General features: G+C 41.2%; 1 protein-coding gene across 1 annotated transcript; it reads left to right on the top strand.

Moving 5' to 3' along the window:
- Positions 1-441: 441 nt before the first annotated feature.
- Ube2g1 (ubiquitin conjugating enzyme E2 G1) lies at positions 442-27,467 on the top strand. The gene is made up of 6 exons (XM_042699453.1): positions 442-493; positions 674-776; positions 3,844-3,941; positions 8,976-9,154; positions 18,014-18,137; positions 24,396-27,467. The coding sequence occupies exons 1-5, from the start codon at positions 442-444 to the stop codon at positions 18,098-18,100; spliced, it is 519 nt and encodes a 172-aa protein (XP_042555387.1). The 3' UTR covers positions 18,101-18,137; positions 24,396-27,467.

The raw sequence follows: 27,467 nt of genomic DNA on the forward strand, positions 1-27,467 counted from the left end.
CTCTACCACTTGAGTCACAGCCCTACTTTCAGCTTTTGGGTGGCTAATTGTAGATGAGTCTCTCTCATGGACTTTCCTGCCTGAGCTGTCTTTGAAAAGCTTTCCTCTTCAGATCTGAGCCTAGTGAGTAGCTAAGATACAGGTATGAGCTATGAGCATCTGGCTGTCAGGTGCTCATGGCTTATGCCTATAATTCTAGCTGAGGCTGAAAACTACAGGATTGAGGTTGAAAGCCCACTTAGAGGAGTTCTCAAGTTAGCTCAATTGGTACCAGCCATGAGCAGACAAATCAGATGAGAGTTTTAAGCCACAGTATGGGGGTGGGGAAGAGGAAGAAAAAATACTGTTCATGTGTGTTCCTTCTGAACTATGATTTCTGGATGATGGCATTGGAGACGTGTGTTTTATCAAGCTCTTAGAGCCCACATCAGGGCTACTACAATGGTAACTGCTTCTTTGGATAGCAAGAAGGCAGTAGATGTTAATTTTCTGGGTAGTTTGCTTTACCAACATGGCCTCTTTGTATTATGCAAAGGGAAATGTTTTAGTTATGTAACATTTCCTGGCATTCTTATCCACTTGATAGTTTATAGCATGTTTAAGTTCTATAGTTTACTTGTTAGGTGAAAATTATGTCCTTCAGAGTTTTGATGAAATTTTTATTTTTCCACAGAACTGAACAAAAATCCAGTGGAAGGCTTTTCAGCAGGTTTAATAGATGATAATGACCTCTACCGATGGGAAGTCCTTATTATTGGTCCTCCAGATACCCTTTAGTAAGTATAATGGAATTGACATCTTCAAACACAAGTGCTTTTAATTAACTAAAATGAAAACTTAAACAATCTGAAATGAAAATTATTTTTTAAGGAGCAGGTGAAGTGGCTATGTCCAGTATCATTTGTGATATATTTGATTATGTGTTGATTTTTTGTTTTGTTTTGTACTCTCTTTGAAACTGTTTAAACTTTTGCTTGATAATTGAGAAGTCAATATAAAGGTGCCAACAGTTTCCTGGGCATTTGTTTGTAACTTTTGGTTAGATGACTATAAAACCTAGAAAAGGTATTGCTTCTAATGATACATAACATATACTGCTGTATAAGTGTGTGTATATATACATGTATTGTTATTGAATATATTGAGTTTGTTGGAAACTTCATCTATACTGTCAACTTTAGTTAAAAAATGTATTGCAAGCTGTGCACCGCTGGCTCACCCCTGTAATCCTAGCTATTCAGGAGTTTGAGATCTGAGGATCGAGGTTCAGAGACAGCCCAGGCAGGAAAGTCTATGAGACTCTAATAAATCACCAGAAAACCGAGGTGGCACTGTGGTTAAAGGGGTAGAGTGCTCGCTCACCTTGAACTGAAGAGCTCAGGGACAGTGCCAAGGCCCAGAGTTCAAGCTCCACAACCAAAAAAAAAAAAGGTATTGCAGCTTTTAAAGTATTTTAAAAAGCATTGTAGTATTACGCAGTTGAGTGGGCATGTACGAAAATGAATAGCCATATTGGTTTAGAAAGAAACTCACTTTCCTATTTTTTTTTTTGGGTCCGGTCGTGGGGCCTGAACTCTGGGCTTGGGCGCTGTCCCTCAGCTCTTCAGCTCAAGGCTAGCGCTCTACCACTTGAGCCACAGCGTCACTTCCGGCTTTTTGCTTATGTGGTGCTGAGGAATCGAACCCAGGGCCTTTTGCATGCAAGGCAAGTGCTCTACCACTGAGCCACCTTCCCAGCCCCTCACTTTCCTATTTTTAAGGTAATAATATACTGCACCAAACAAGTAAAGAGCTAGGTGCCGGTGCACATGTTTTATACACCTCGGTACTTGGGAGACTCAGATCTAGAAACTGAGATTTGGAGTCAGCCCTGCAAGACAAATCTGAGAGACTACTATCTCCAAATAACCAGCAAATAGCCGGGAGTGTGATAGAGGTCTAGCCGTGAGAGAAAAAGCCAAGTAAGAATGAGAGGCCCTGAATTCAAGCCCCTAGTACCAGTAAAATAAAAATAAGTTGAAAGTTTTGTCTACATGGATTGATTACAGAAATAAGTAAATTATTTAAGGCACAGAAATTAGGAGGCCAACTTTGCTTTAGTTGTTTTTCTGATGGGTGTTGAGTTTTTGCCCAGGCCTGCTCTGGATCACAATCTTCCTAATCTATTATGTAGCCTGTTATGTAGCTGGGATTACTGGCACAAGCCACTTTGCCTACCCCTGGAGAGATTTTTTTTTTTTTTTGTGTGAGAATACTGTACAGAGGAGTTACAATTACATGGGCAAGATAACGAGTACATTTCTTATCAAGCATTGTTGCCTCCTCGTTGTTTCCCCTTCCCATCCCTTGAGAGATGATTACTACTATTATTATTATTTTGGTGCAGGTGCTTGGGCTTGAACTACTCAGGGTCTGAGCCGTAATCCCTTAGCTAAAGGCTGGCACTCGTAAATTGAACCACAGCTTCACTTCTGCCCTTTTGCTGGTTAATTGGAACTCAGAGTCTATGGACTTTCCTGTCGTTTGTTTGTTTTTGGTCCGGTCATGGGGCCTGAACTCTGGGCCTGGGCGCTGTCCCTCAGCTCTTCAGCTCAAGGCTAGCGCTCTACCACTTGAGCCACAGCGCCACTTCCGGCTTTTTTCTTATGTGGTGCTAAGGAATCAAACCCAGGGCCTCTGGCATGCAAGGCAAGCGCTCTACCACTGAGCCGCCTTCCCAGCCCAGACTTTCCTGTCTTAGATAGCATCAAACCATGATCCTTGGATATCAAGCCTGCTGAGTAGCTAGGATTACAGTCATGTGCCCAGCTCCTAAAGGGAATTTTTTTGTATGTATGTATTTATTGCCAGTCCTGGGGGCTTGAACTCAGGGCTTGGGTACTGTTCCTGAGCTCAAGACTCTCATTCTACCATTTGAGCCACAGCACCATTTCTGGCCTTTTCTGTTTATATGGTATGAGGCATCAATCCCATGCATGCCAGGCAAGCACTGTATCACTAAACCACATTCCTAGCCTCCTAGAGGGAATTTTTAAGATCTATTTTAGTCGTTTTCCAATTGAGATTCCACAGAGTACTTACTAAGAAAAAGATGTTTGTGACCCTAACTGTATGAATGGAGACTGGGCACTGTACCTGAGCTCTTTTTTGCTCAAGGCTAGCACTCTATCATTTTGAGCCACATGATGCTGCTTCTGTTTTTTTTTTTTTTTTTTTTTTTGGTCGGTCATGGGGCCTGAACTCTGGGCCTGGGCACTGTCACTCAGCTCTTCAGCTCAAGGCTAGCCTTCTACCATTTGAGCCACAGTGCCACTTCTGGCTTTTTCTGCTTATGTGGTGCTGAGGAATTGAACTCAGGGCCTCAAGCATGCTCTGGATTCCCTTTTTATCAAGCCAGTTCACATTATTTGCTTCCTTCAGAATTTCATAAAGTGATTGATAGTTTATTAAAGAGGCTGATTTGAGATAAATTATCTGCAGAGAATCCAGATTACTCATGTCCTGTTGTTTTATGGGTTTTTTTGTTGTTGTTGTTTGTTTTTTGTCGGTCATGTGGCTTGAACTCTGGGCTTGGGCGCTGTCCCTCAGCTCTTCAGCTCAAGGCTAGAGCTCTACCACTTGAGCTACAGCGCCACTTCCGGTTTTCTGGTGGTTTATTGGAGATAAGAGTTTCTCGGACTTTCTTGCCCAGGCTGGCTTTGAACTGTGATCCTCATATCTCAGCCTCCTGAGTAGCTAGGATTACAGGCGTGAGCCACTGGCGCCCAGCTTATGTATTTGTTTTAATAATTGTATACTTACACACAAGGACTTACATGCAAGAACCTGTTTTTGTTTTTCTAGTGAAGGTGGTGTTTTTAAGGCTCATCTCACTTTCCCAAAGGATTATCCTCTCCGGCCACCTAAAATGAAATTTATTACAGAAATCTGGCATCCAAATGGTAAGTTTTTCTTTCACATTTGCATATTTGAAGTGTCACTAACAATTTCAAATTTAGTAAGAATGATGTAGTTTTTAGTGAATTGTTCTGGAATTTTCCTTTAACTTTTACAGGGTTTATTATGTAAACATGGCCTTATATTAGCTTCTTTTTTTGTTTTTATTTTTGTGCTGGTCCTGGGGCTTAAAACTCAGAGCCTGGACACTGTTCCTGAGCTTTTTTTGCTCTCGGATAGTGCTTTACCACTTGAGCTCAGCTCAAGTTAACTGAGGAGAAGAGTTTCAAGGACTTTCCTGCCCGGGGCTCACTTTGAACCATAATCCACAGATCTCAGCCTACTGGATTATAGTCATGAGTTACTGATACCTGTCAATATTAGCTTCTTTTATTTGAGGGAGCCAGGATGTACTGGGGTTTGAACTTAGGGCTTCAGCCTTTGCTGTGCAGGCACTCTACAATTTGAACTATTCTGTTGGTTACTTTTTGAGATAGGGTCTTAATTTATGCCCAAGCTAGCCTGAGTGATGGTACTCCTGTTTGTGCTTTTCCATGTCACTGTAATGATGTGTATGCACCACCATTTCCAGCTGTTGGTTGAGTTGAAGTCTGTGAATTTTTGTTCTAGCTGGTCTTAAATCTTAGTCATTCAATCTTCAACTACCTGAATACCTAGGATTACAGACTTTGAGTAACTCTGCCTTCTGCTTGTATTGACAGGAGCATTGTCAGGGATCACATGGAATAGGTTATTGTGCCGTCTACTACTATTCAATTTGCTTGTATTAGGTATACAGAGGGGAATTTCATTGTTAAAATTCTGCATGTTGGGGCTGGGAAGGTGACTTAGTGGTAGAGTGCATGCCTTGCCTACATGAGGCCCTGGGTTCAATTCCTCAGCACCACATAAGCAGAAAAAGCTGGCAGTGGTGCTATGGCTCAAGTGGTAGAGCACTAGCCTTGAGCTGATTAGCTAAGGGCCAGTGCTCAGGCCCTAATCTGAGCAGTAGCCTTGATCTGAGGAGCTGAGGGACAGCGGCGCTCAGGCCCAGAGTTCAGACCCATGACCCGACCAAAAAAAAAAAAATCTGTATGTTCCAAATCTGACTCCTCCATCATTTTTCACCTTTCCAAAATAATTTCAACAGATTTCTTTGTTCCGTTTTCTTAAGTGCAATCTTTTTTTTTTGCAGGGGAAGGCGGGGGTGGGGTGGGGTGAGGGGGGGTGCCAGTCTTTGGATTTAAACTCAGGGCCTGAGAGCTGTCCCTGAATTTTTTTTCTTAATGCTACTGTGGCTACTAGCTCCACTTCCGGCTTTTTGATGGTTAATTGGAGATAAGAGTGCCATAAACTTTCCTGCTTGATTTTGCTTCAAGCCATGATGCTCAGATTTCAGCCTCTTTAAATTTATCCTGAAATCCTCTAGGATTATAGGTATGAGTCACCAGCATCTAGCCATATACATTCCCCCCCTCAATTTTTGTTTTTATTATGAAGGTTACAGTTGTATAAGATAGGTAAAGAGTACATTTCTTTTTTTTTCTTTTTTTTTTGTCCGGTCATGGGGCCTGAACTCTGGGCCTGAGTGCTGTCCTTCAGCTCTTCAGCTCAAGTCTAGCGCTCTACCACTTGAGCCACAGCGCCACTTCCGGCTTTTTTCTTATTGCTTATGTGGTGCTGAGGAATTGAACCCAGGGCCTCAGGCATGCAAGGCAAGCACTCTACCACTGAGCCAACTTCCCAGCCCCAAGAGTACATTTGTTTTCTGGACTGTGTCACTCTTTCCCTCCTTCTCCCAGTTTTTCCCTTGTATTCCCAGCCACAAGTTTTACTGGAAAGGAAATATATGGAAAAACATTAAAAATACATGAGTTTTTACTTTTTTATTTTTATTTATGTATTTATTTTGTCGGTTGTGGGGACTGAACTCTGGGCCTGGGCGCTGTCCCTCAGCTCTTCAGCTCAAGGCTAGCGCTCTACCACTTGAGCCACAGTGCCATTTGCAACTTTTACTGCTTATGTGGTGCTGAGGAATCGAACCCAGGGCCTCATGCATGCAAGGCAAACATTCTACCATTTAGCCACCTTTCTAGCCATGAGTTTTTATTTGGAATAATCAGTTACCAAATTTCACATATAGAATTTGAAAAGCATCAGTATAGAAAAAAAATCTTGAAGGAAGTAGCAATATGATCCTTTTATATTTCTTTTGGTTATACACATGTATAGAATTCTTTTTAACTGTTACTTGGTATAATAGGTATTAAGAACATTCTCTCTCTCTTTTTTGGGGGGGGGGAGGGGGGTCCGGTCGTGGGGCCTGAACTCTGTGCCTGGGCGCTGTCCCTCAGCTCTTCAGCTCAAGGCTAGCGTGCTACCACTTGAGCCACAGCACCACTTCCGGCTTTTTTCTTTTTGCTTATGTGGTGCTAAGGAATCAAACTCAGGGCCTCATGCATGCAAGGCAAATGCTCTACCACTGAGCCACCTTCCTAGCCCCAGAACATTCTCATTTTTAAAAAAAGAAACTGATCTTAAAATGATGATGATTGAAAAATCAGGATCTAAATTAGGGATAATTTGTGTATGTGTGCCAGTCCCAAGGCTTGAATTCAGGGCTATCCCTGAGATTTTTTTTTTTTTTTTTCCTCAAGGCTAGTACTCTACCACTTAATCTGGCCTTTTTGGTAGTTAATTGGAAGTCAGGCTCTCATGGACTTGCTGGCTTTGAACTTGGATCCTCAGATCTCAGCCTCCTCAGTAGCTTGGATTACAGGCTTGAACCACTAGTGTACAGCACAGGGCTAATACTTTAATTTCTATAAATGGATCTTTAATTGATTTCTGCTGATAAAATTCTGTACATTTAGTGTTACATTTTTCAGAGAAAATGACTTGGAATTTTTTTTTTTTTTTTTGCCAGTTTTGGAGCTTGAACTCAGAGCCTGAACACTGTTCCTGAGCTGCTTTTTGCTCAAGACTAGCACTCTACCACTTGAGCCACAGCACTACTTCCAGCTATTTCTGTTTTATATGGTACTGAGTAATGGAACCCAGGGCTTCATGCATGCTAGGCAAGCACTCTACTGCTAAGCCACATTGCCAGCCCCCCAAATTCTTATTTTCTAATAAGGAAAGCAGTAAAGAATACCCTATATAAATTTTTTTGATAAAATCATAATGTTGTGGTATTATTCTTAATTTTGATTGTTTCTATTAATTAATCGATTTTACTAGGGATGTAAATAGGTTAATTCCTTAAGTACAGAAAAGCTGATGTATAAAACATTGGAAACATGAGCCTTACATATTACATTAATTTCTATACTCCCTAACCAGTTACATTTGGTATTCAGTAGGCATTCAAAAGTATTTATTAGATTAATAGAGTAGTTGTGTGCACATGTATGTGTAATTCTGGCAACTAAGTGTTCTGTTTATCCTGATGTGTAAAAGTGAAAATAAAAAGAATCATACATGTTTAGAAATTTATTAGGCTTTACATAGAATAAGTTTGGAATGAAAAATACATCAATACTGCTACTGATTACTTATGCAAGTTGAAAATATGGTTAAAGATTTTTCCTATGGACATTTTTTTATGTCTCCTTGAGGTAAAGATAGTCTCCTGTTACTACTCAAGTGAATGTATACTTGTGATTTGAATTTAAAAAAATGTTTATAGTAAAGAGGCTCAATGAATTTTCATGGGCATTTGACATGCTCTTTATGTGAATTTGAATACTCAATTTTCCTCACATGAATTTTTATTTTTAGGTGATTTTAAAAATACATTGCTACTTCGGGGCTGGGAAGGTGGCTCAGTGGTAGAGCGCTTGCCTTGCATGCTCGAGGCCCTGGGTTCGATTCCTCAGCACCACATAAGCAAACAGAAAAAAGCCGGAAGTGGCGCTGTGGCTCAAGTGGTAGAGCGCTAGCCTTGAGCTGAAGAGCTGAGGGACAGCGCCCAGGCCCAGAGTTCAGGCCCCATGACCGGACCCAAAAAAAAAAAAATACATTGCTACATTTTCTTAGAAAAATTTGTCAATTAGCAATTCAAACCAAGATGATGGTTCACACCTGTAATTCTAGTATCTGGGAGACTGAGGTAGTAGGATATGAGTTTGGGGTCAGCCTTAGCTACATAGCAAAACTTTGCTCTCAAACAGACAAAATGCCGCAGTAACAAAAACTAAGTTAGTGTTGAAACTATTAGAAACTCATTTTGCCATATTTTGGTTAATTTTTGTTCTGTGCCCATACTGGGGCTTGATCCTCATCAGGGCCTGGGTGCAGACCCTTAGCATTTTTGCTTAAGGCTAGCACTCTGCTACTTGGGTCACAGATCTACTTCCTTCCTGCTTTTTGGTTTTTCCTCTTCTTCCTCCCTCCCTCTCTCCCTCTTTGGCTCCAACCCTCCCTGACCCTTTCTTTTCTCCCTCCCCTCCCTCCTCCTCCTCTACCACCATCTTCCCTGGACTGGGACTCAGGACTTCAGGCTCTTTCTTGGCTTTCTTATTCATGGATAATGCTTTACTACTTGAGCTGTACCTCTATTCTGGCATTTTGCTGGTTAATTGTAGACAGATTCTCACAGACTTCCCTGCCTGGGAAAGCTTCAAAAGTATGATTCTCAGTCTGGGAATGTGGCTTAGTGGTAGAGCACTTTCTTACCTAGCATGAATAAAGCTCTGGGTTCAATTCCTTAAACCACATAAACAGAAAAGACTGGAAGGGACACTGTGGCTCAAGTGGTATAGTGCTAGCCTTGAGCAAAAGAACTCAGGGACAGTGCTGGGACCTAGGTTCAAGCCCCAGGACTGGCAAAAAAAAGAAAAAAGAAAGTCTCAGCTTCCCGAGTAGCTGAGATTACAGGCATGAGTCATCAGTGCTGACTCAGATTCCAAGGCTTAATATTTTGTAATAACAATGCTTTATATAGGTACTCTGTGGATTAGTATCACATTTGAAATATATAGCTATATATAAACAAACTAGTGATATAATAAGTGACTTTTGCGTCTCTACTTTTGCAGTTGATAAAAATGGTGATGTTTGCATTTCTATTCTTCATGAGCCTGGGGAGGATAAATATGGTTATGAGAAGCCAGAGGAACGCTGGCTCCCTATCCACACTGTGGAAACCATCATGATAAGTGTCATTTCCATGTTAGCAGACCCCAATGGAGACTCACCTGCTAATGTCGATGCTGCGGTAAGATGGCCTTCCCTCTTCACCCTTTCTTTTCTTAATACAATTCAACTTGATATTGAATATATATTCTTATTTCCTAAGCCTTTTAAACAAGTGAAGCAGTCTGATGCCAGTGGCTCAAGCCTGTAATCCTAGCTATTCAGAAGGCTGAGATCTGTGGATCATGGTTCAAAGCCAGCATGGGCAGAAAAGTCCTTGAGACTCTTATCTCCAATAAACCACTAGAAAACTGGAAGTGGCATTGTGGCTCAAGTGGTAGAGTGCTCGCCTGGATCTGAAGAGCTGAGGGATAGCGCCCAGGCCCAGAGTTCAAGCCCCATGACCGACAAAAAAAAAAAAAAGATGTAAACTGACCTCAGAATTTGAAATGTAGGGTAGCGTGATGTGTAGAATAAAAAATGTAGAGTTTTTATGTAAGATACAAGAGAAGGAAAAACGGGATCTACGAAACAGCTAGAAAACAATGAAGAACTTTTTAAGTTGTTGAGATTGTGAGTATTGAGTGCTTGCTTAGTATGTGCAAGGGTCTAGGTCCAGTTCCTAGCACTGCAAAAAAATTATCAGCACAGATATAGAATGACAAGCCAGGTGTCCGTGGCTCACGTCTCTAATCCTAGTTACTTAGGAGGCTGAGATCTGAGGATAGTGGTTCAAAGCCAGCCCAGGCAGGAAAATCTGAGACTCTGATCTCCAATAAACCACTCAGAAAACAGAAGTGGCACTGGGGCTCAAATGGTAGAGCACTTGTCTTAAGCTGAAGAGCTGAGGAATAGTGCCAAGGCCCAGAGTTCAAGCCCCATGACCAACCAAAAAAAAAAAAAAAAGAAAAGAAAAGAAATGGAGTGACAAAGGGTGAACATCAGTGGTACTCACTGTTGAAAATGAACTATACAACTTGTGTCCAGGGATAGGAGGGAAAAACTGGGAGAGTGAAGGAAGAGGTGACATTGTCCAAAAAGAAATTTATTCTTTACCTGATGTATGAAATGGTAACCTTTTTAAAATACCAATACTTTGCCGGGCGCTGGTGGCTCACGCCTGTAATCCTAGCTACTCAGGAGGCTGAGATCTGAGGATCGCTGTTCAAAGCCAGCCCAGGCAGGAGAGACCGTGAGACTCCTATCTCCAATAAACCACCAGAAAACCGGAAGTGGCGCTGTAGCTCAAGTGGTAGAGCGCTCGCCTTGAGCTGAAGAGCTGAGGGACAGCGCCCAGGCCCAGAGTTCAAGCCCCAGGACCGACAAAAAAAAAAAAAATACCAATACTTTTTTTTTTTTTAAAGATCAGATTAAAATACCTGTTAGATTTTTTTTTTTGGGGGGGGGGGGATAAATCACATGGTAACTAAAAACCAAATAGTAGATACACAAAAGATGAAAAGATCAGCATGTATCATTTGAGACAATCACATAAGCAAACAGCATGACCAAAGGAAACAAAGGATTTGTTAAACAACCCAGAACAATGAACAATATGGCAGCAGCAAATCTGTGTTTCCAGTTAGGGTCTGAGAACTCCTGTAGATTCTACCAATGGTTGGCTCCTCCTAAATAAGATTCTGAGCCTGCTACTAGCTGCCTTCCTTTTTCTTCTGGATCCCATTTCTTTCCTTTCTCTTATTTTATTTTTTGTTTTGTCAATCCTGGGACTTGAACTCTAGGCCTGGGCTCTGTCCTTCATTTCTTCAGCTCAAGGCGAGCCCTCTACTACTTGTGCCTACAGCACCATTTTTGGTTTTCTGAGTGATTTATTGGAAATAAGAGTCTTAGGGAGTTTCCTGCCTGGGCTAGCTTCAAACTACAATCTTCAGGTTTCAGTAGCTAGGATTACACTAGTGAGCCATCACGCCCAACTTTTCTTTCCCTTCTCCCCCCACCCCCACGTCCCTACGTCTCCCACTCCCCCACGTCCCCGTCCCTCCTCCTCCCACCTCCCACCCCCCATTGTGGGGCTTGAACTCTGGGCTTGGGCGCTGTCCCTGCATTCTTCAGCTCAAGGTGAGTGCTCTACCACTTGAACCACAGTGCCAACTTCCTTGGAGATAAGAGTCTCACCGACTTTCCTGCCCCAGCTGGCTTTGAAGCTTTGAACCGGTATCCTCAGATCTCAGCCTCCTTAGTAGCTAGGATTACGGGCATGAGCCACGGGCACCCGGCTCTTTCCCTTTTTAAATTGACTTCCTACTTGGCTTACATACTTCATCCTACTGTAATGCCTTGTGGTATTTTCATGATTGAATGCTTGTTTATAGGAGGAAAATAAAATTTACACAGAACTTACTCTTATTGCTGATGGGAAAGGTGCTACTATACTCCGTTTTAAGTGACCTGTTCTTTTCTCCACTCTTGATTTCTTTAGGTTCTTTTTCTTCATTCTTACTCTTTTGAAATGTTGTTGCATGAACTCCTTAATTTTCCATTCTTGTATATGATATATCCTTTTTGAGTTTGAGGATTCTGGAAATTTTTCCTTTATTATTTATTTTGAGAATCACCTCAGTTTTAATCTCTCCTTTTTTGAGCTTGTTTTAGTTATCACCTAGATTGATGCCTTAAGAGCGGTAAGAGATGTTGATCTTGTGGATGTTAACATGTGCTCAGTGCAAGGCATTAAACATACGTCTTCCTTGTGTGTGACAAGCATGGTAGAGTGCTACCACCAAGCCACATCTTCATCCCATTAGAGTCAGGTTTGGAGTTTTCTGTGGATTTTGTATTTTTAGATTAAAATCTGTGTTCTTTCTCTATCAAACTCATTATATAATGTGTTTAGTAGGTCTTGAATGTTTAAAGTTTTAAAAGATTATTTTACAAGGTCTCTTTCTCTGAAGTTAGTATCTTTTGTATTTTCTTGTCTGTTGCAGAACTCTCAAAGCCTTCTACATGGCTGTCCCATTCATTATTTAGCAAGGGTGATCCAGGTGCCAGTGGGTATACCTGTAACCCTAGCTATGAGATATGAGGACCACAGTTTGAAGCCTAGGCAGGAGAGTCTGTTAAACTCCTATCTCCAGTGAAGCACCAGAAAAGCTGGAAAGTGGAGCTGTGGCTCAAATAGAGTACTACTAGCCTTGAGCAAAAAAGCTCAGGGACAGTGCTCTGTGTCCAAGCCCCAGGAACAACACCAAAAAGAAAAAAGAAGTGAGGGTTAGGAAAATCCGATCAGAAATTAAGGATGAGTGAGTGGCAAACCAGAAGATAAAGGTTGGGCAAAGAGGGTATAAATAAAGGAGTAATTACTTTCATTACCAACGTACATACTAGTTTCTCTAGCTATAGTATAGTATATAGTATAGTATTTTTCTTTTTTTTTTTTCTTTTCTTTTTTTGGTCTGTCAGTCGTGGGGCCTGAACTCTGGGCCTGGACGCTGTCCCTCAGCTCTTTAGCTCAAGGCTAGCACTCTACCACTTGAGCCATAGCACCACTTTCAGCTTCTTCTGCTTATGTGGTGCTAAGGAATCAAACCCAGGCCTCATGCATACAAGACAAGCACTCTACCACTGAGCCACCTTCCCAGCCCAGCTGTAGTATTCTTTAATATATTTATATATATTTATGTACATTCTACAAATTATTTTTGGAAAGCATTTAAGTTTTGAATATAGGTAGAGGGGAAATGTTACTTTTTATATGTAATAGCATAATTTTGCACAAGGTTTTGTTGTGATATTTACATATGCACGTGAGATACTTTGATCAAATTTACCCCATTTATTTGGTTTTTTTGGGCGGGTAGGGTGTAGGGTATTATTACTGATTTAATTCAGCCTCTCATTTGCTTGTCAGGTGCTCTACCACTTGAGCCACAATTTTTTTGGGGGGTCTAGTCATGGGGCCTGAACTCTGGGGCTGGGCGCTGTCTGTCCCTCAGCTCTTCAGCTCAAGGCTAGCATTCTACCACTTGAGCTACAGCACCACTTCCTGCTTTTTTCTTTTTGCTTATGTGGTGCTGAGGAATCAAACCCAGGGCCTCAGGCATGCAAGGCAAGCGTTCTACCACTGAGCCACCTTCCCAGCCCCTTGAGCCACAATTTTTGCACTGATAATTTTAAGGTAGGGTCTTTATGCTTGGTGGCCTAGGCTAAAATCTTCCTACTATTGCTTCCCTATGTTGCTAGGCTTGACAGGCATGTACTGCTACATCTAGCCATTAGTTGAGAATGGTCTTTCAAACTTGGTTTGCTTTCCAAAATGGCCTGGAACCTGAGATCTCCTGATCTTCACCCCAAGTAGCTAAGACAACAGGCTTAAGCCATTGTATACATCTACGTGAAACTGTTTTCAGCCCCATTTCTGATCCCTTGTCAGATTTGCTACTGAAATGTTGTAGTAGTAGTAGTTGTTGTTGTTGTTGTTGCTGCCACCAGTCCCGAGACTTGAATTTAGTTAGGGTTTGGACATTTTGAGTTTTTCTACTCAAGACTAGTGTTCTACTACTTGAGCTAAAGCTCCACTTCTGTCTTTTCTGGTGCCTAATTGGAGGTAAGAGAGTCATAGATCTTCCTGCCCAGGCTGGCTTTGAGCCTTAATCTTCTGATCTCAGTCTCTTGAGTAGCTAGGATTATAGGCATGAACCACTGGTGCCTGCCTTGTAATTAACAAATTATAATTTCTTTCTTTTTTCTTTTGTTGGTCGTGGGGCTTGAACTCTGGGCCTGGGTGCTGTCCCTCAGCTCTTCAGCTCAAGGCTAGCACTCTACCACTTGAGCCACAGAACCACTTCTGGTTTTCTGGTGGTTTATAGGAGATTAGAGTCTTAAGGACTTTCCTGCCTGGGCTGGCTTTGAACCGGGATCCTTAGATCTCAGCCTCTTGAGTAGCTAAGATTACAGGTGTGAGCCACCAGCGCCAGCTTTCTTTTCTTTTCTTTCTTTTTTTTTTTTTCAGTGGGAGGTTACTGGGGATTGATTGAATTTAGGCATTTACCGTTTGAGACACATCTGTTCTCAGTGTAGGGTTTTATTTCATGTTATTTTTCTTCCTTTGTTCTGGTTCTATTGAGAATTTCCTAGGCTGTTACTTCTTCCCTGCTGGATATTTTAATATTCTGCTATCTGATTTTAATTTTCTACAAATCCTACATTATTATTGGATTGCTTACTTGCAGTTTTCTTTAATATTGAGGATGTGTGTGTGTGAGAGAGAGAGAGACAGAGAGAGAGAGAAAGAGAGAGAGAGAGATTTTGACAGGTAGGCAGGCAGACTAATTGACTTGACTTTGCTTTGGCTTGAAGTCAGGGCCTGGCATTGTCCCTTGGCTTTTCTGCACAAGACTAGTGGTCTGCTACTTCAACCATGACTCCGCTTTCAGGTTTTTGGGGATGAATTGCAGAGTTTCACAGACTTTCCTGGCCTGAAACCTTGATCTTCAGATATCAGCCTTCTGAATATCTAGGATTACAGGCATTGAACACCTGGCAGATATTTTTATTATTTTATTTTATTTTTGTTTTTGCCGGTCGTGGGGCTTGAACTCGCTCATGGGGCTTGAACTCGCTCATAGGGCTTGAACTCTGGGCCTGGGTGCTGTCCTTCAGCTCTTCAGCTCAAGGCTAGTGCTCTGTAACTTGAGCCACAGTGCCACTACTGGTTTTCTGGAGGTTTTATTGGAGATAAGAGTCTCATGGAAGCCAGGCACCGGTGGCTCATGCCTGTAATCCTAGCTACTCAGGTAGCTGAGATCTGAGGATCATGGTTCAAAGCCAGCCAGGGCAGGAAAGTCTGTGAAACTCTTATCTCCAATAAACCACAAAAATAACGAAGTGGCACTGTGGCTGAAGCGGTAGACTGCTCACCTTGAGCTGAAGAATGTAGGGACAGTGCCCAAGCCCAGAGTTCAAGCCCCATGACCGACCAAAAATAAGAGTCTCATGAACTTTCCTGGCCGAGCTGGCTTTGAACCGAGATACTCAGAACTCAGCCTCCTGAGTAGGTAGGTTTATAGGCGTGAGCCACCAGTGCTGTGCTTATTATTTTTTTAATTATTATTTTTGTCCTGGGTCTTGAATTCTGGTCCTCAGCCCTGTTCCTGAGCTCTTCAGCTCAAGGCTAGTGCTCTACCACTTGAGCCACAGCGCCACTTTGGGTTTTCTGAGGGTTAATTGGATATAAGTTTCATGGACGTTCCTGCCCAGGTTGGTATTGAAACACAATCCTCAGCTCTCATCCTCCTAAGTAGCTACGATTACATGCCTGAGCCACCACCTGTTACTACTATTATCATTATTATATTTATTTTTTGCCAGTCCTGGGGAGTGAATTCAGCGCCTGGGCACTGTTCCTAAGCTTCTTTTTGCTTAAGGCTAGCACTTGATCACTTGGGCCACAGAGCCACTTCTAGCTTTTCTATTTATGTGGTACTGAGGAATTGAACCCTGGGCTTCATGCATGCTAGGCAAGCGCTCTACCACTAAGCCACCTTCCCAGCCCCATAACATTTTTTAAAAAAATATAATCACTCGGGGCTGGGAAGGTGGCTCAGTGGTAGAGCGCTTGCCTTGCATGCCTGAAGGCCCTGGGTTCGATTCCTCAGCACCACATAAGCAAAAAGAAAAAAGCCGGAAGTGGCGCTGTGGCTCAAGTGGTAGAATGCTAGCCTTGAGCTGAAGAGCTGAGGGACAGCACCCAGGCCCAGAGGTCAGGCCCCACAGCTGGACCCCCAAATATATATATATAATCACTCTAATAGGGTCTCAGGAAAACAGAGATAGACATACATTTTATGCTGTATTGAATTCCTTTGCATGCCCAAAGTGCATGGCCCATCAGATTGTAGCTGTCTTAGCTAGTCCTGTCTTTTTTCTCCATCATCCACCAGTCTAACCTTTGCCCAGAAAGTACTCCTGTTCAGTCTTACTCAGTTCACAGAAAATGACAGTCATATTACAGGTCTTAAACTTCTTTCTACTCTTCTACTATTGTGACTGTTGCTAATGTACACATTACCATAATACTTCTTTTTTAGTCTTCCTGCTTCTGGCCTTCATTCTCATTACATTTAGGCTTTTTCCCCTTTTTTTGTTGTTTTAAGATCTGCTTTTTTCCTGAAATGTCCTTCCTTTTTGACAAAAATTGCCCTTTTTGTCCTTTTGCTTAAGAATGAAAAGGTGGTCATTGGGAGTCAAGGCAGAAGCATCTTGAATTTGAGGCTAGCCTAGGGGATATAATATAGCAAGACTATGTCTTTTTTTTTTTTTAAAAGAGGAATCCTAGCTACTCAGGAGACTGAGATCTGAGGATCGCCATTCAAAGCCAGCCAGGTCAGGAAAGTATGTGAGACTCTGATCTCCAGTAAACCACTCAGAAAACCAGAAGTGGTGCAGTGGCTCAAGTAGTAGAGTGCTAGCCTTGAGCTGAAGAGCTGAGGGTAGCACCCAGACCCAGAATCCAAGCCCCATGACCAACCAAAGCAAAGAGGGGGCTGAGAAGGCAGCTCATACCCATAATCCTAGCCACTCAGAAAGCTGAGAACCTAGAGCTGTGGTTCAAAGTCAGTCTCGGCAGGAAAGTCCACAAGACTCTTTACAATTAACCACCAGAAACTGGAAGGGATGCTGTGGTTCAAAGTGGTAGAGCACTAGCATTGAGCAAAAGAGCTCAGAAATAATGCCCAGGCCCCGAGTTCAAGCCTTGTGACCAACAAAAAAAAAAAGAAAAGAAAAATGAAGTTATTGCAGATAAAGCATTTCACTATGAATACTGTTGTTCTTCCTAAGCAAATTTATCATAAATTCCAAAAATCCCAAATGTCCTGTTTACATTCATATTTCCTTAGGTGTCTCTAAAATGTTCAAAACTCTTTTTCCAGGCTTGCCTGGTGATAATTGAAACTTCTTGATCCTCTGATCTGCATCAGTTTTGTCCAGAGTAATTTCTGTACATGTCAGCAGTATAGTTGACCACACAGTGTGTGTGTAATGACTGGCTTATTGATGTGTTTTGCTTTGAGGGCAAAAATTTCTTTTTAATCTCTTCCTTTGCAAGGGCAAGGATTGAAGATTTCTAATCTTTGCTGCCCCTAAATGGATGATATTCAAAGAAAGACAAAGAAACACGCTAGGCATTTTTGTGAGCATTTCCTGCTACCTACTTGCTGGTAAAATCAGCTCTGTTCTCATTGAAACTGTACTGGTGCTGATATGTGTTCCATTTCCCTGTACTGGGAGGGACAGTGATACACCATCTCTTTGCCTCTTCTTTCCCACAGCTAGTACCAGTACCATCTCACCTATACACCTGAAGGAGAAGACAATTTTTTGTCAACTTAATTTTCTTAATTTCCTGTAGAGGGATAGTCGCTAATCCCTCAGATAATTAGAATGTCTTATTTGTAAATTGTAGCTTCCTTTTTAGTGTAACTAAATCTGTAATGCTGTTTTTTTAATTTTAAAAGGGAATTTTTCCTGTAGAGATAATTAGCCTTGGTGATTCCTACTTGTATATCCCAGCAGTGTCTTAAAAAAGTATTTTGACTTTTTCTTCCTCGTCGACTTAATTTATTATTGTAAAGATAAGGTACAGAGTCAAGTAATGAGTACGTTTCCTTTTGTACAGTGTCTTCTGTTCTTCATTCTCTCCCAGTCCCTCCCTCTCATCTCTCTTCAGCTCTTCTGTGTCTTCCTGGTGACTCTTTAGTTCGTATTTCTTCTGTTTGATCCTAATAGGACTTGAGGTCTCTATGAAAAGTGCCTGTCATCAAGTAATCTAAGACCTTCCCTTCCCTCCCTTCCCCTCCCTCTCTCTTCGACTTTTTTTGATACTTTAAAATGTCTTAATTACCAAAGGGTTGTGTTCAAAATTAGGTGTCTGAGATTATAAGGAGTTTTTATAGTCATTTAATAATACCTTTTGTATCTACAGAAAGAATGGAGGGAAGACAGAAATGGAGAATTTAAAAGGAAAGTTGCTCGCTGTGTAAGAAAAAGCCAAGAGACTGCTTTTGAGTGACATTTATTAAACAGCTAGTAACTTCACTTATTTCAGGGTAAGTTTAAAATCAAATCATACTGCTCTTCTGCCTGTTGATAAGTAATTTCTGAGAACTGTGTGACTTAAGTATTTGAGCTATTTTCATTGGCTTCAATTTTTCTTTCTATAGTAATTTGTAATACTCAGTTGGCTCTCAGTGATACAGTATAATCAGCTTATTTTTCTTCTTTATGCCACCCATCCATTTTAAGCTAAATAATCTTTTTAAAAATAATTGTAGTGGGGGGGCTGGGAAGGTGCCTCAGTGGTAGAGTGCTTATCTTGCAATGCATGAGGCCCTGGGTTTTTTTCCTCAGCACCACATAAGCAAAAAAAGAAAAAAAAAAACCGGAAGTGGCACTGTGGCTCAAGTGGTAGAGCCCTAGCCTTGAGCTGAAGAGCTGAGGGACAGTGCCCAGGCCCAAAGTTCAGGCCCCACAACCGGACCCCCCCCCCCCCCCCAAAAAAAATAATAATTGTAGTGGGGAGCTGGGAAGGTGGCTCAGTGGTAGAGTGCTTGCCTTGATGCATGAGGCCCTGGGTTTGATTCCTCACCACCATATAAGCAAAAAGAAAAAAGCCAGAAGTGGCGCTGTGGCTCAAGTGGTAGAGCGCTAGCCTTGAGCTGAAGAGCTGAGGGACAGCATCCAGGCCCAGAGTTCAGGCCCCACGACCGGACCCCCCCCCCCCCCCCCCCAAAAAAAAAAAAAATTGTAGTGGGAGCTGATGGCTCACGCCTATAGTCCTAGCTACTGAGGAGGTTGAGATCTGTGGATTGTGGTTCAAAGCCAGCCTGAGCAGTAAAGTTCATGGGACTCTTATCTCCAGTTAATCACCAGAAAACTGAAACTGGCGCTGTGGCTCAAGTGGTAGAGTGTTTGAGGTACAGTACCCAGGCCCAGAGTTCAAGTCCCACAAAACCAAAAACAAAAATTGTATAGTGGTGGTCTGTTTCTTTTCACTGGGGGTTAAATTTCACATGATAACTGTGCTCTGGTTTATAACTGGTTTATTCCTCAATCCTAGGTACACCTGAGGCTGAGATTTGAGGATTTCAGTTCCTTTTTTTTTTTTTGTTGGTCATGGGGCTTGAACTCTGGTCTTGGGCGCTGCCCCTGCGCTCTTCAGCTCAAGGCGAGCATTCTACCGCTTGAGCCACAGTGCTACTAATGGTTTTCTAGAGGTTTATTTGAGATCAGAGTCTCACTTTCCTGCCCGGGCTGGCTTTGATCCGCGATCCTCAGATCTCAGCCTCCTGAATAACTAGGATTGCAGGCATGAGCCACCAGCACCCGGCTGGATTGCAGTTCCTTTGATGGCCAGTCCTGGGGATGGAAATCTGGTCTTGGGCGCTGTCCCTTAGCTCCTTTTTGCTCAAGGCTTAGCACCCTACTACTTGATCCACACACACCTCCATTTCCAACTTACTGCTAGTTAGTTGGAGAGATAAGAGTCTTGTGGACTTCGCTGTCTGGGTTGGCTTTGAACTGCGATCTTCAGATCTCAGCCTCCTGAGTAGCTAGGATTATAGGCATGAGCTACCAGCACCTAGCCAATAGTTCACTTTTCTTTCAGAAATCGAATCCTTATACACACACACACACACACACACACACACACACACACACACACACACACACACACACACACACACACACACACTTGTGTGTGTGTGTATTAAGTTTTTGTTTTTTTTTTTTTTTTGGTTTCTTAGTATTTATTTCCCTGTTGGGAGGCATATTTTTATGGAGTAAGATTTGTTTCTCTTTGTTTCATTTTACAGTGCTGAGAATTAAACTAAAGGCTTTGCACTTGATAGTCAGGTGCTCTAGCACTTGAGCCTCTGTCTTCAGTGATTATCTCTTAAAATGAGAGGTAACACCAGGAACAGGCAATCATGAGCTTACTTCAGTTCTTGGTAATGAGTATTTATTAATTAACCTGCAAAGATACTTGGCTCCTTGGGAGGGAAAAGATATGTAATAATGCCTTAGATACATTTTCTGACCAACAGACCAGGTATTAACACCTAGAAAAGTTCAGCGTATCGATTTGAAAAGTCCATACAAAAGTAAATATTGAATGGTTGGGATAAGATTAGAACTAGGGCTGCTGACTAACACGTGCATTCTCCAGAATAGATGGTCCAGTTGGTGTAGAAAGTAATTCATAGTAGGCCAAGGATAGCTTGGGAACTTCCACATTTAAGGGACAAGAAGAAGAGACTGTCAGAAACACATGACTAACTTGGTCAGAAGCATGGGTGCTAGAAGAGCCAAGACAGGAAGTAGGTGTGGGTAGTTCTTGTCAGAATGGAAGAGTTCATTTTTCGGAAGGAAGAAGGACTATTAGAACTTTGGGAAGCATTATATGAAGAGCAATGGGGCAGGTGTCCTTGGCACCAAGAAGCTTCTTCCTCATGGATTGCTTGCACTTGAGTGGTTGAGATTATTGGAACACTTTCCTCTGAGGGAGAAATTTATTGGCTTTAACATAAAAAAGTGGATTTACTTTTGTGTGTGTGTGGGGGGGGGGAGGTCATGGGGTTTGAACTCTGGGCCTGGGTGCTGTGCCTGCGCTCTTCAGCTCAAGGCGAGCGCTCTGCTGCTTGAGCCACAGCACTACTTCCTTACTTTGTATTTCTTAGGTTAGATTAAATTCTGTAATGCCATAAAAGCAGACTTTAGATTTGTAAGAAGCAGAAATAATTTTGAGAACGTTAGGTATAAATTATAGGTACAGTTACCATAAGTTCAATTAATATTTAAACAAAACATGGATTTTACACAACATACAGCAGATATATTTTAAGATACAAGTAGAACATGCTTACAAAAAATGTAAAATGAGGAACTGGGAAGGTGGCTCGGTGGTAGAGTGCTTGCCTTGCATGCATGAGGCTCTGGGTTCGATTCCTCAGCACCACATAAGCAGAAACGCCTAAGTGGTTCTGGCTCAAGTGGTAGAGTGCTAGTCTTGAGCTGAAGAGCTGAGAGACAGCAAGCACCCAGGCCCAGAGTTCAGGCCTCATGACTGATAAAAATAAAAAATAAAAAGCTTTAAAAAAAAATTAAATGGCTGGGCATTGGTGGCTCACACCTATAATCCTAGCTACTCAGGAGGCTGAGATCTGAGGATCATGGTTCAAAGCCAGCCTGGGCAGGAAAGTTTGTGAAACTCTTATCTCCAATAAACCACAAAAATACCGAAGTGGCACTGTGGCTGAAGCGGTAGACTGCTCACCTTGAGCTGAAGAATGTAGGGACAGTGCCCAAGCCCAGAGTTCAGGCCTCACGACCGACACACACAAAAAAAATTAAAATGACTATTTCAGGATAGAGCATTATTTAGAGTGATATGGGTAATAAGATGAGCCATGGCTTAATAAGATGAAACATGGCTTAATTTTCATACCTAGTCTTTCTAGACTAAAAAATGCCTTTTCTGATTGAGGCCTTTCTCTGTTAAAAAAATTTTTTTTTTGGCGGGGGGCATTCCTGGGGCTTGAACTCATATGGGTGTGGGCACTGTACCTGAGCTTCATTTGCTCAAGGCGAGCACTCAACCACTTGAGCCACAGCCACTTCTGTTTATGTGGTACCAGGGAATCGAAACCAGGGCTGATACATGCTAGCAAGTACTCTACCACTAAGCTACATTCCCAGCCCCTCTCTGTTAAATTTTATTTAAAGGAAGGGTGGGGTGGGCTTTTATTCTTCCACTGAAGAATCTAATGCTATTTTAAAGCTGAGTTCTTCCTATTAAAAGGTAGAGTTGACTTTAGGTGTTTATTTTCTTCGGTCATTATCTCTGGGGTATTTTCTTAAAACCTCACTTGGAAACAGTTTGTTAATGATTCTGTTGCCTTGGAATTTCTCATCCTTTATATCATGAGGGAATGATTACTGCATACTCAAAATCTGCATCCAGTTCTTTTTTAAGCCCTGGGAGATTTATTAGCCAGATATTAATTTGGGTGTAATACATTCTTTGGAAAACATTCAGGTAACTTTACCTAAAAGCTTATAATTCTCATTCCATAACATTTTTCTCTTTAAGTTTCTTTCTACTTTCAAATGATAGATGTAGGTAAATATCCAGGTGTACATGGGAGGATTGGATTCTGATGGTAATATATTTGTATCTAATACATTTCTTGCTTTGCCTAGAAGCCATGTCATTGACCAGTATTTTTGCAAAGAAGCTTAGTAGTTGCTGAGATCTTAAGAAATGTCTTTCCTAAAAGGTAGTCTACTCTGGTGCCATGCCATGAAGCCAAGCACCCAGCCTTTCTAGGAGGTAGTCTGAATGACTTAGTTAGGCACATATAGGTCTACAGACTACGTTACAGTTTTCTTCCTTCAGCAGAGCTTTTGGCATGGTTGAGTTTGGGAGGTTCTGAGATAAATTCACTCTGGCCTTTAGAAGTCACATTAAACTTGAAACATAATCTGATGTAAATTAAGTATGTTCTTATGTATATTAGGCCTCTCTGCAGGACTTTTATTATCTATATTCTCAGTCATTTGTTTGTTTGCCCTAAATGGTGCTTGGCTAGGAGATGTAGATTTCTCAGACAGAGATGATCATGGTATATTACCTTAGATGAGGATACAAAGCACTTAACACACTCCATGGAACATCATAAGCATTTGATAGGATGGTAGTGATTTTTATTTAGTTGTGCTCTTGACTTGCAGTCTACTTAGGGATATGAGACCAGTAGATAGCAACCTATTAGACTGTCATTGGGATGAAGGTCAGTTGTAGGAGGCTGGCATAGAAATGGGTTTGAACCCAATCTATAGAGTTGACTAGACTGAGCACGATGGTTTTAATTCCTGCTACTCAAAAGGTAGATAGATACTGGGCTGGGAATGTGGCTTAGTTGGTAGAGTGCTTGCCTAGCACGCATGAAGCCCAGGGTTTGATTCCTTAGTACCATATACCCAGAAAAAGCCAGAAGTGGTGTTGTGGCTCAAGTAGCAGAGGCTAGCTTTGAGTAAAAGAAGCTCAAGGACAGTACTCAGGTCCAGAGTTCAAGCCCCAGGACTGGGGAAGGGGGAAGAGCATAGGAGGGAATACCAGGAGGATTCAAGCTTGAGGCCAGCTCAGGCAAAAGGTTAGCAAGACCACATCTTAATCAATAGGCTGGTGTCATGGTACATAAGCCTAGTTGTAAGCCTAGTTTTGCAAGAAGGCTATAGTTAAGAGGGTATCATTTGATATTAGCTAGGGCAAAAAATGGAAGACACTGAGAAATAGCTAAAGCAAAAATAAGGTATGAGGCTTAGGTGGTAGAACATACCTGCCTTGCAAATGTATGACCCTCAGTTCAAAATCCAATATTTAGTTTAGCAAGTTATGAAGTGTGGCAAGGAACTGAAGGTATGACCTGAGTAGTAGAGAACAAGTATGAGGCTCTGAGTTTGAGTCCTAATACTGGTGCAAAAGAAATTTGGCAAGCTTTAAGTTGTTTTTCTGTACATACTCAAACATTTCTAACTTTGCAAGTTATTTTACATTTAAATATTTTCTATTTTTCCTTCTGGTTGTAACATAACAAGAATACTGAAAAATCTAAATATAACTGTGTTATAGAACTTTCTGTCTACATTGTTCAATGTGGCTAAGGAACTGAAATTTTAGTTTTTTTGTCGGTCATGGGGCTTGAACTCAGGGCCTGGGCACTGTCCCTGAGCTTTTTGGCTCAAGGCTACTGCTCTACCACTTTGAGCCATAGCTCCATTTCTTGTTTTTAGGTGGTTAATTGGAGATAAGAGCCTCAGGGACTTTTCCTGCCCAATCTGGCTTCAAACCACAATCCTCAGATCTCAGCTTCCTGATTAGCTAGGATTATAGACATGAGCCTCTTTATTTAATGTTAATTAATGTAAACATAAAAGTAAATAGTAATTGTCACATGTGCATTGGCTTATGTAATGAGTAAGAGTGGGCTTAAAATTAAGAATTAGTTGCCACCAAGAAACAATATAAATAAAAATTCAAATCAGGGATGGGAAAGTGGCTCAGTAGTAGAGTGCTTGCCTTGAATGCATGAGGCCCTGGGTTTAATTCCTCAGCACCACATAAACAGAAAACGCCAGAAGTGGCTCTGTGGCTCAAGTGGTAGAGTGCTTGCCTTGAGCTGAAGAGCTGAGAGACAGTGCCCAGGCCCAGAGTTCTGGCCTCACAACTGGGGGGAAAAAAATGGAATCAGTTAATTCTTTTGTAATATTGCATTTCTTACATGATGCTGTTTGTTTTGTTGTAGGTCTCCAATTGAGAAACATGGCACTGTTTTTCCTGCACTCTACCCACCTATTGCTGGACTTCTGTTGTAACAAGTTGGCAAATACTGGCTGGAACTGGGCTGCAATAAAACATGCCAGTTATCAATGCCGACAAGAGCCTAACAAGTGCCAACTTACAGATGATTACGCATTTTGAATTCTAATGAACTGTTTTAACCTTCAGGAAGAATTGTAAAGACCTGTACATAGCACAACATGATCCGGATAATATATATACTGTTCATGTACATCCACGAATACACCTTGTACCAAATAATGCTTTCTTGTAGTAGAGTAAGAATCGTGTAAATTGTAAAAGATTTTAGCAGGTTTTCTTTCCCTTTTCATTGTTTCTTATCAGTTTAAAGAGACTCTTTAAAGCATGTCAGATAAAAACAATTAGGATTAAAGTTTCCATTTAATTTTCTTTAAACATTAAGGCTTCATTAAACTTTTCACGTACCAAACTTTTGTATCTTCTTTGTTTTGACACTCTTCACTTTTATCTCTCTCTCTCTCTCTCTCTTCTTTCCTGCCAGGAATTTCTCAGATCATTTTATTCTAGTACTAAAATTCTTACTAAGTACTTGATTTTTCACGATGACCTTGGAGGGCTGGTCATCACTAGGTGCTTTGTCCTTTTTGTATTCAGGTTGCACCATCTCCTGGATTGGATGTAGCAATAAAATTTTCTGGCTGTTGAGAGTTCTTGACCCAACCTAGACATTACCTGCAAGGACTAAAAAAAAAAAAGTGTTACTTCTCAGCTTAATGTACTGAAATTTATTCCAAACCATACAAAATTCTGATTTGCTTTTATTATTGCCCTTAATTTACTTATATTAAGGTTGGACAAATAAAGCATGCACAGCTACAGGCTTTCTACTTGGATTTGCTTTCTTTAGGATTTGCTACTAAAAATGCCATCAGCCTGCATACCCTTCCCCTTAATCCTTCATATTTCTTTGCCGCTATCCTACACTAGAAATTTTTCTTCCCTGTTGTACAAAGAAATTGCGATGTATATTTTCATGTAATTTGATTTTGGAATTCTGTCACCTGTAGTGAGTTCTTCCAAAATACAATTTTTTCCAATAATTGTCAAGTTGTTGGCTTTTATTGTATTGAATGAAGGTTATAATACTAAATGCCAGAAAAGTGCAGTTTAGGGGGAAAAAAAAAATCTCAGGTGGATTCCTTATGCAAACAAACTTAGTACTTGAAAATCATATAGCCCTGGCAGAATATGTATTAGGTTCTGTCTAGATTCTTAAGAAAATCCAAAAGCATTATATGGGTAAATGCTTTGCTAATTGGCATATAGATTCTGAACTGATATCATGTACTTAGATTTGATTAATGTTGGGGCATAAGTTCTCATAGTTTGGGGTTTTTGTTTTTGATTTTTGAAACAAGTTCAACAATTGGCAAAAATGAGTATATGCAGAGTTAAAGGCAGACCTATGTTCCTGTTTCTAAATTTTTCTTATTTGTATGGTTGAGAATGGAAAATAGTGTTTGGCATGTTTGGATAGTACTTAAGATTATACTATACATATGGGTGAGGTATTTGTGAGAATTGGCATATCTCTGGTTTGGAGAAATGCTTTGGCAGAAGTGAAAGGATTCTTGCAGATAGCCCAGATTATGTTCTTTTTTGAGCAGAAGTAAAATGTTGAGCATGCAGTCACAGTAGAGTGATTTTTCAAAATCCTTGTCTGTTTCCTATGCTCTGAAGCATTGTAAAAACCCAGATGTATAGTGACTATGAGAACTCCTTGATTTGATTTGTTGGAGCCTAACTTCCTTCAAGAACTTTTGACTTCCCTCCCAAAAAACGGTAAAAATTATTGCCCAGTTCTACTGCACATCTACAAGGGACTTGGAATGCAATCCTTTTTATTGTTGTATCAGGAACTATCCACATTATGGTTGCTTAGGCAATATGGAGTTAAGAAATTTGCTCTCCTATTGCTATAATTCTACTAGCAATCCGTTGAGTTAAAACCTGGGATTTAACTGCTCAGCAAGTAGCAAATGATCTAGTAACTCAGGGACAACTTTTCTGAACTTCAAGTGCCACTTTAATGCAGTTACTTTGGGCTAACCATATGATTCTACATTGAAGGGGATTAAAGAAGTGCCAGGAATAAATGCCTCTCTCCCCACCCTGTTTTACACCCGTTCCCCTGGCCATGCTATAAACTGAAATTCAGGTCTTGGCAGACTTTAGAATTTCCTTTCTTCTCTCAGAGATGTCATCTGTGCCTTTCCCAGTGATCATCTGACAATGTGAATTTAAATGCCTGTACATTTGATATGAAATTCACGGTCAGGTGCCACTGAACCAGGTGGCTTTTGTCCCACCAGTGCCTCATCATTAGTGTGAGGTGATTTTTTTTTTTCTTCTTTGCTTCAAGAAAAGGATGTTTTTCTCCCTAACCTGGGACAACTATTAAGTACATCTCTTGTCCTTTGGGTTATAGAACTGTTGGCTGTTTGCTAAGTTTATTTCAAGTTCTTGTAGAGGCTTACACATTTAAGTCTGTTTATAATAGGAGGGATAGGTGATCGTCATTCTTGTAGAGGTTTACACATTTAAGTCTATTTATAATAGGAGGGATGAGTGATCTCCATGGCTTTCCTAACTTCTTTTGAGGATTTCCTTGTCACTAAAGGTGAGATGTTTATGAGGTTATTCTAGTTTTGTGATCACTTGGGTGTCATAGTATCGTTAATGGCTTTCATTCCCAATGTGAAACTATATGCTCACTCACCCTCTACAATTCTTCCAACTTGGGGTGGGGGGTTACTGCCTGTGTATCTGCCCATCTGGTCTCCAGTTGGTAGAATTGCCTTTCTGTACTGCCATTTCTCAGCATCTTTGAAATTTGACATAATGTTGCTTCATTCCAGTTGGTTTTTTTTAAGTTCTGTAATTTGTTGATTGTATTTAACTATGTGAGTTTTGTTGTTATGTTTACTGTATTGTAAAGCACCTCAAATTATGTGATGGGTGCTCTATAAATCAATAAATGATGACTTAGAGGCTG

Source organism: Dipodomys spectabilis, unplaced genomic scaffold (genome assembly GCF_019054845.1).
Source record: "Dipodomys spectabilis isolate Male_0828 unplaced genomic scaffold, ASM1905484v1 ptg000250l, whole genome shotgun sequence".
Lineage (NCBI taxonomy): Eukaryota > Metazoa > Chordata > Mammalia > Rodentia > Heteromyidae > Dipodomys > Dipodomys spectabilis.

Coding starts and splice junctions, on each gene's coding strand:
- Ube2g1 (XM_042699453.1), top strand. CDS start 442: ATGGTAACTGCTTCTTTGGATAGCAAGAAGGCAGTAGATGTTAATTTT. Junction 777..3,843: donor GGTCCTCCAGATACCCTTTA/GTAAGTATAATG, acceptor TTGTTTTTCTAG/TGAAGGTGGTGTTTTTAAGG. Junction 3,942..8,975: donor AGAAATCTGGCATCCAAATG/GTAAGTTTTTCT, acceptor CTACTTTTGCAG/TTGATAAAAATGGTGATGTT.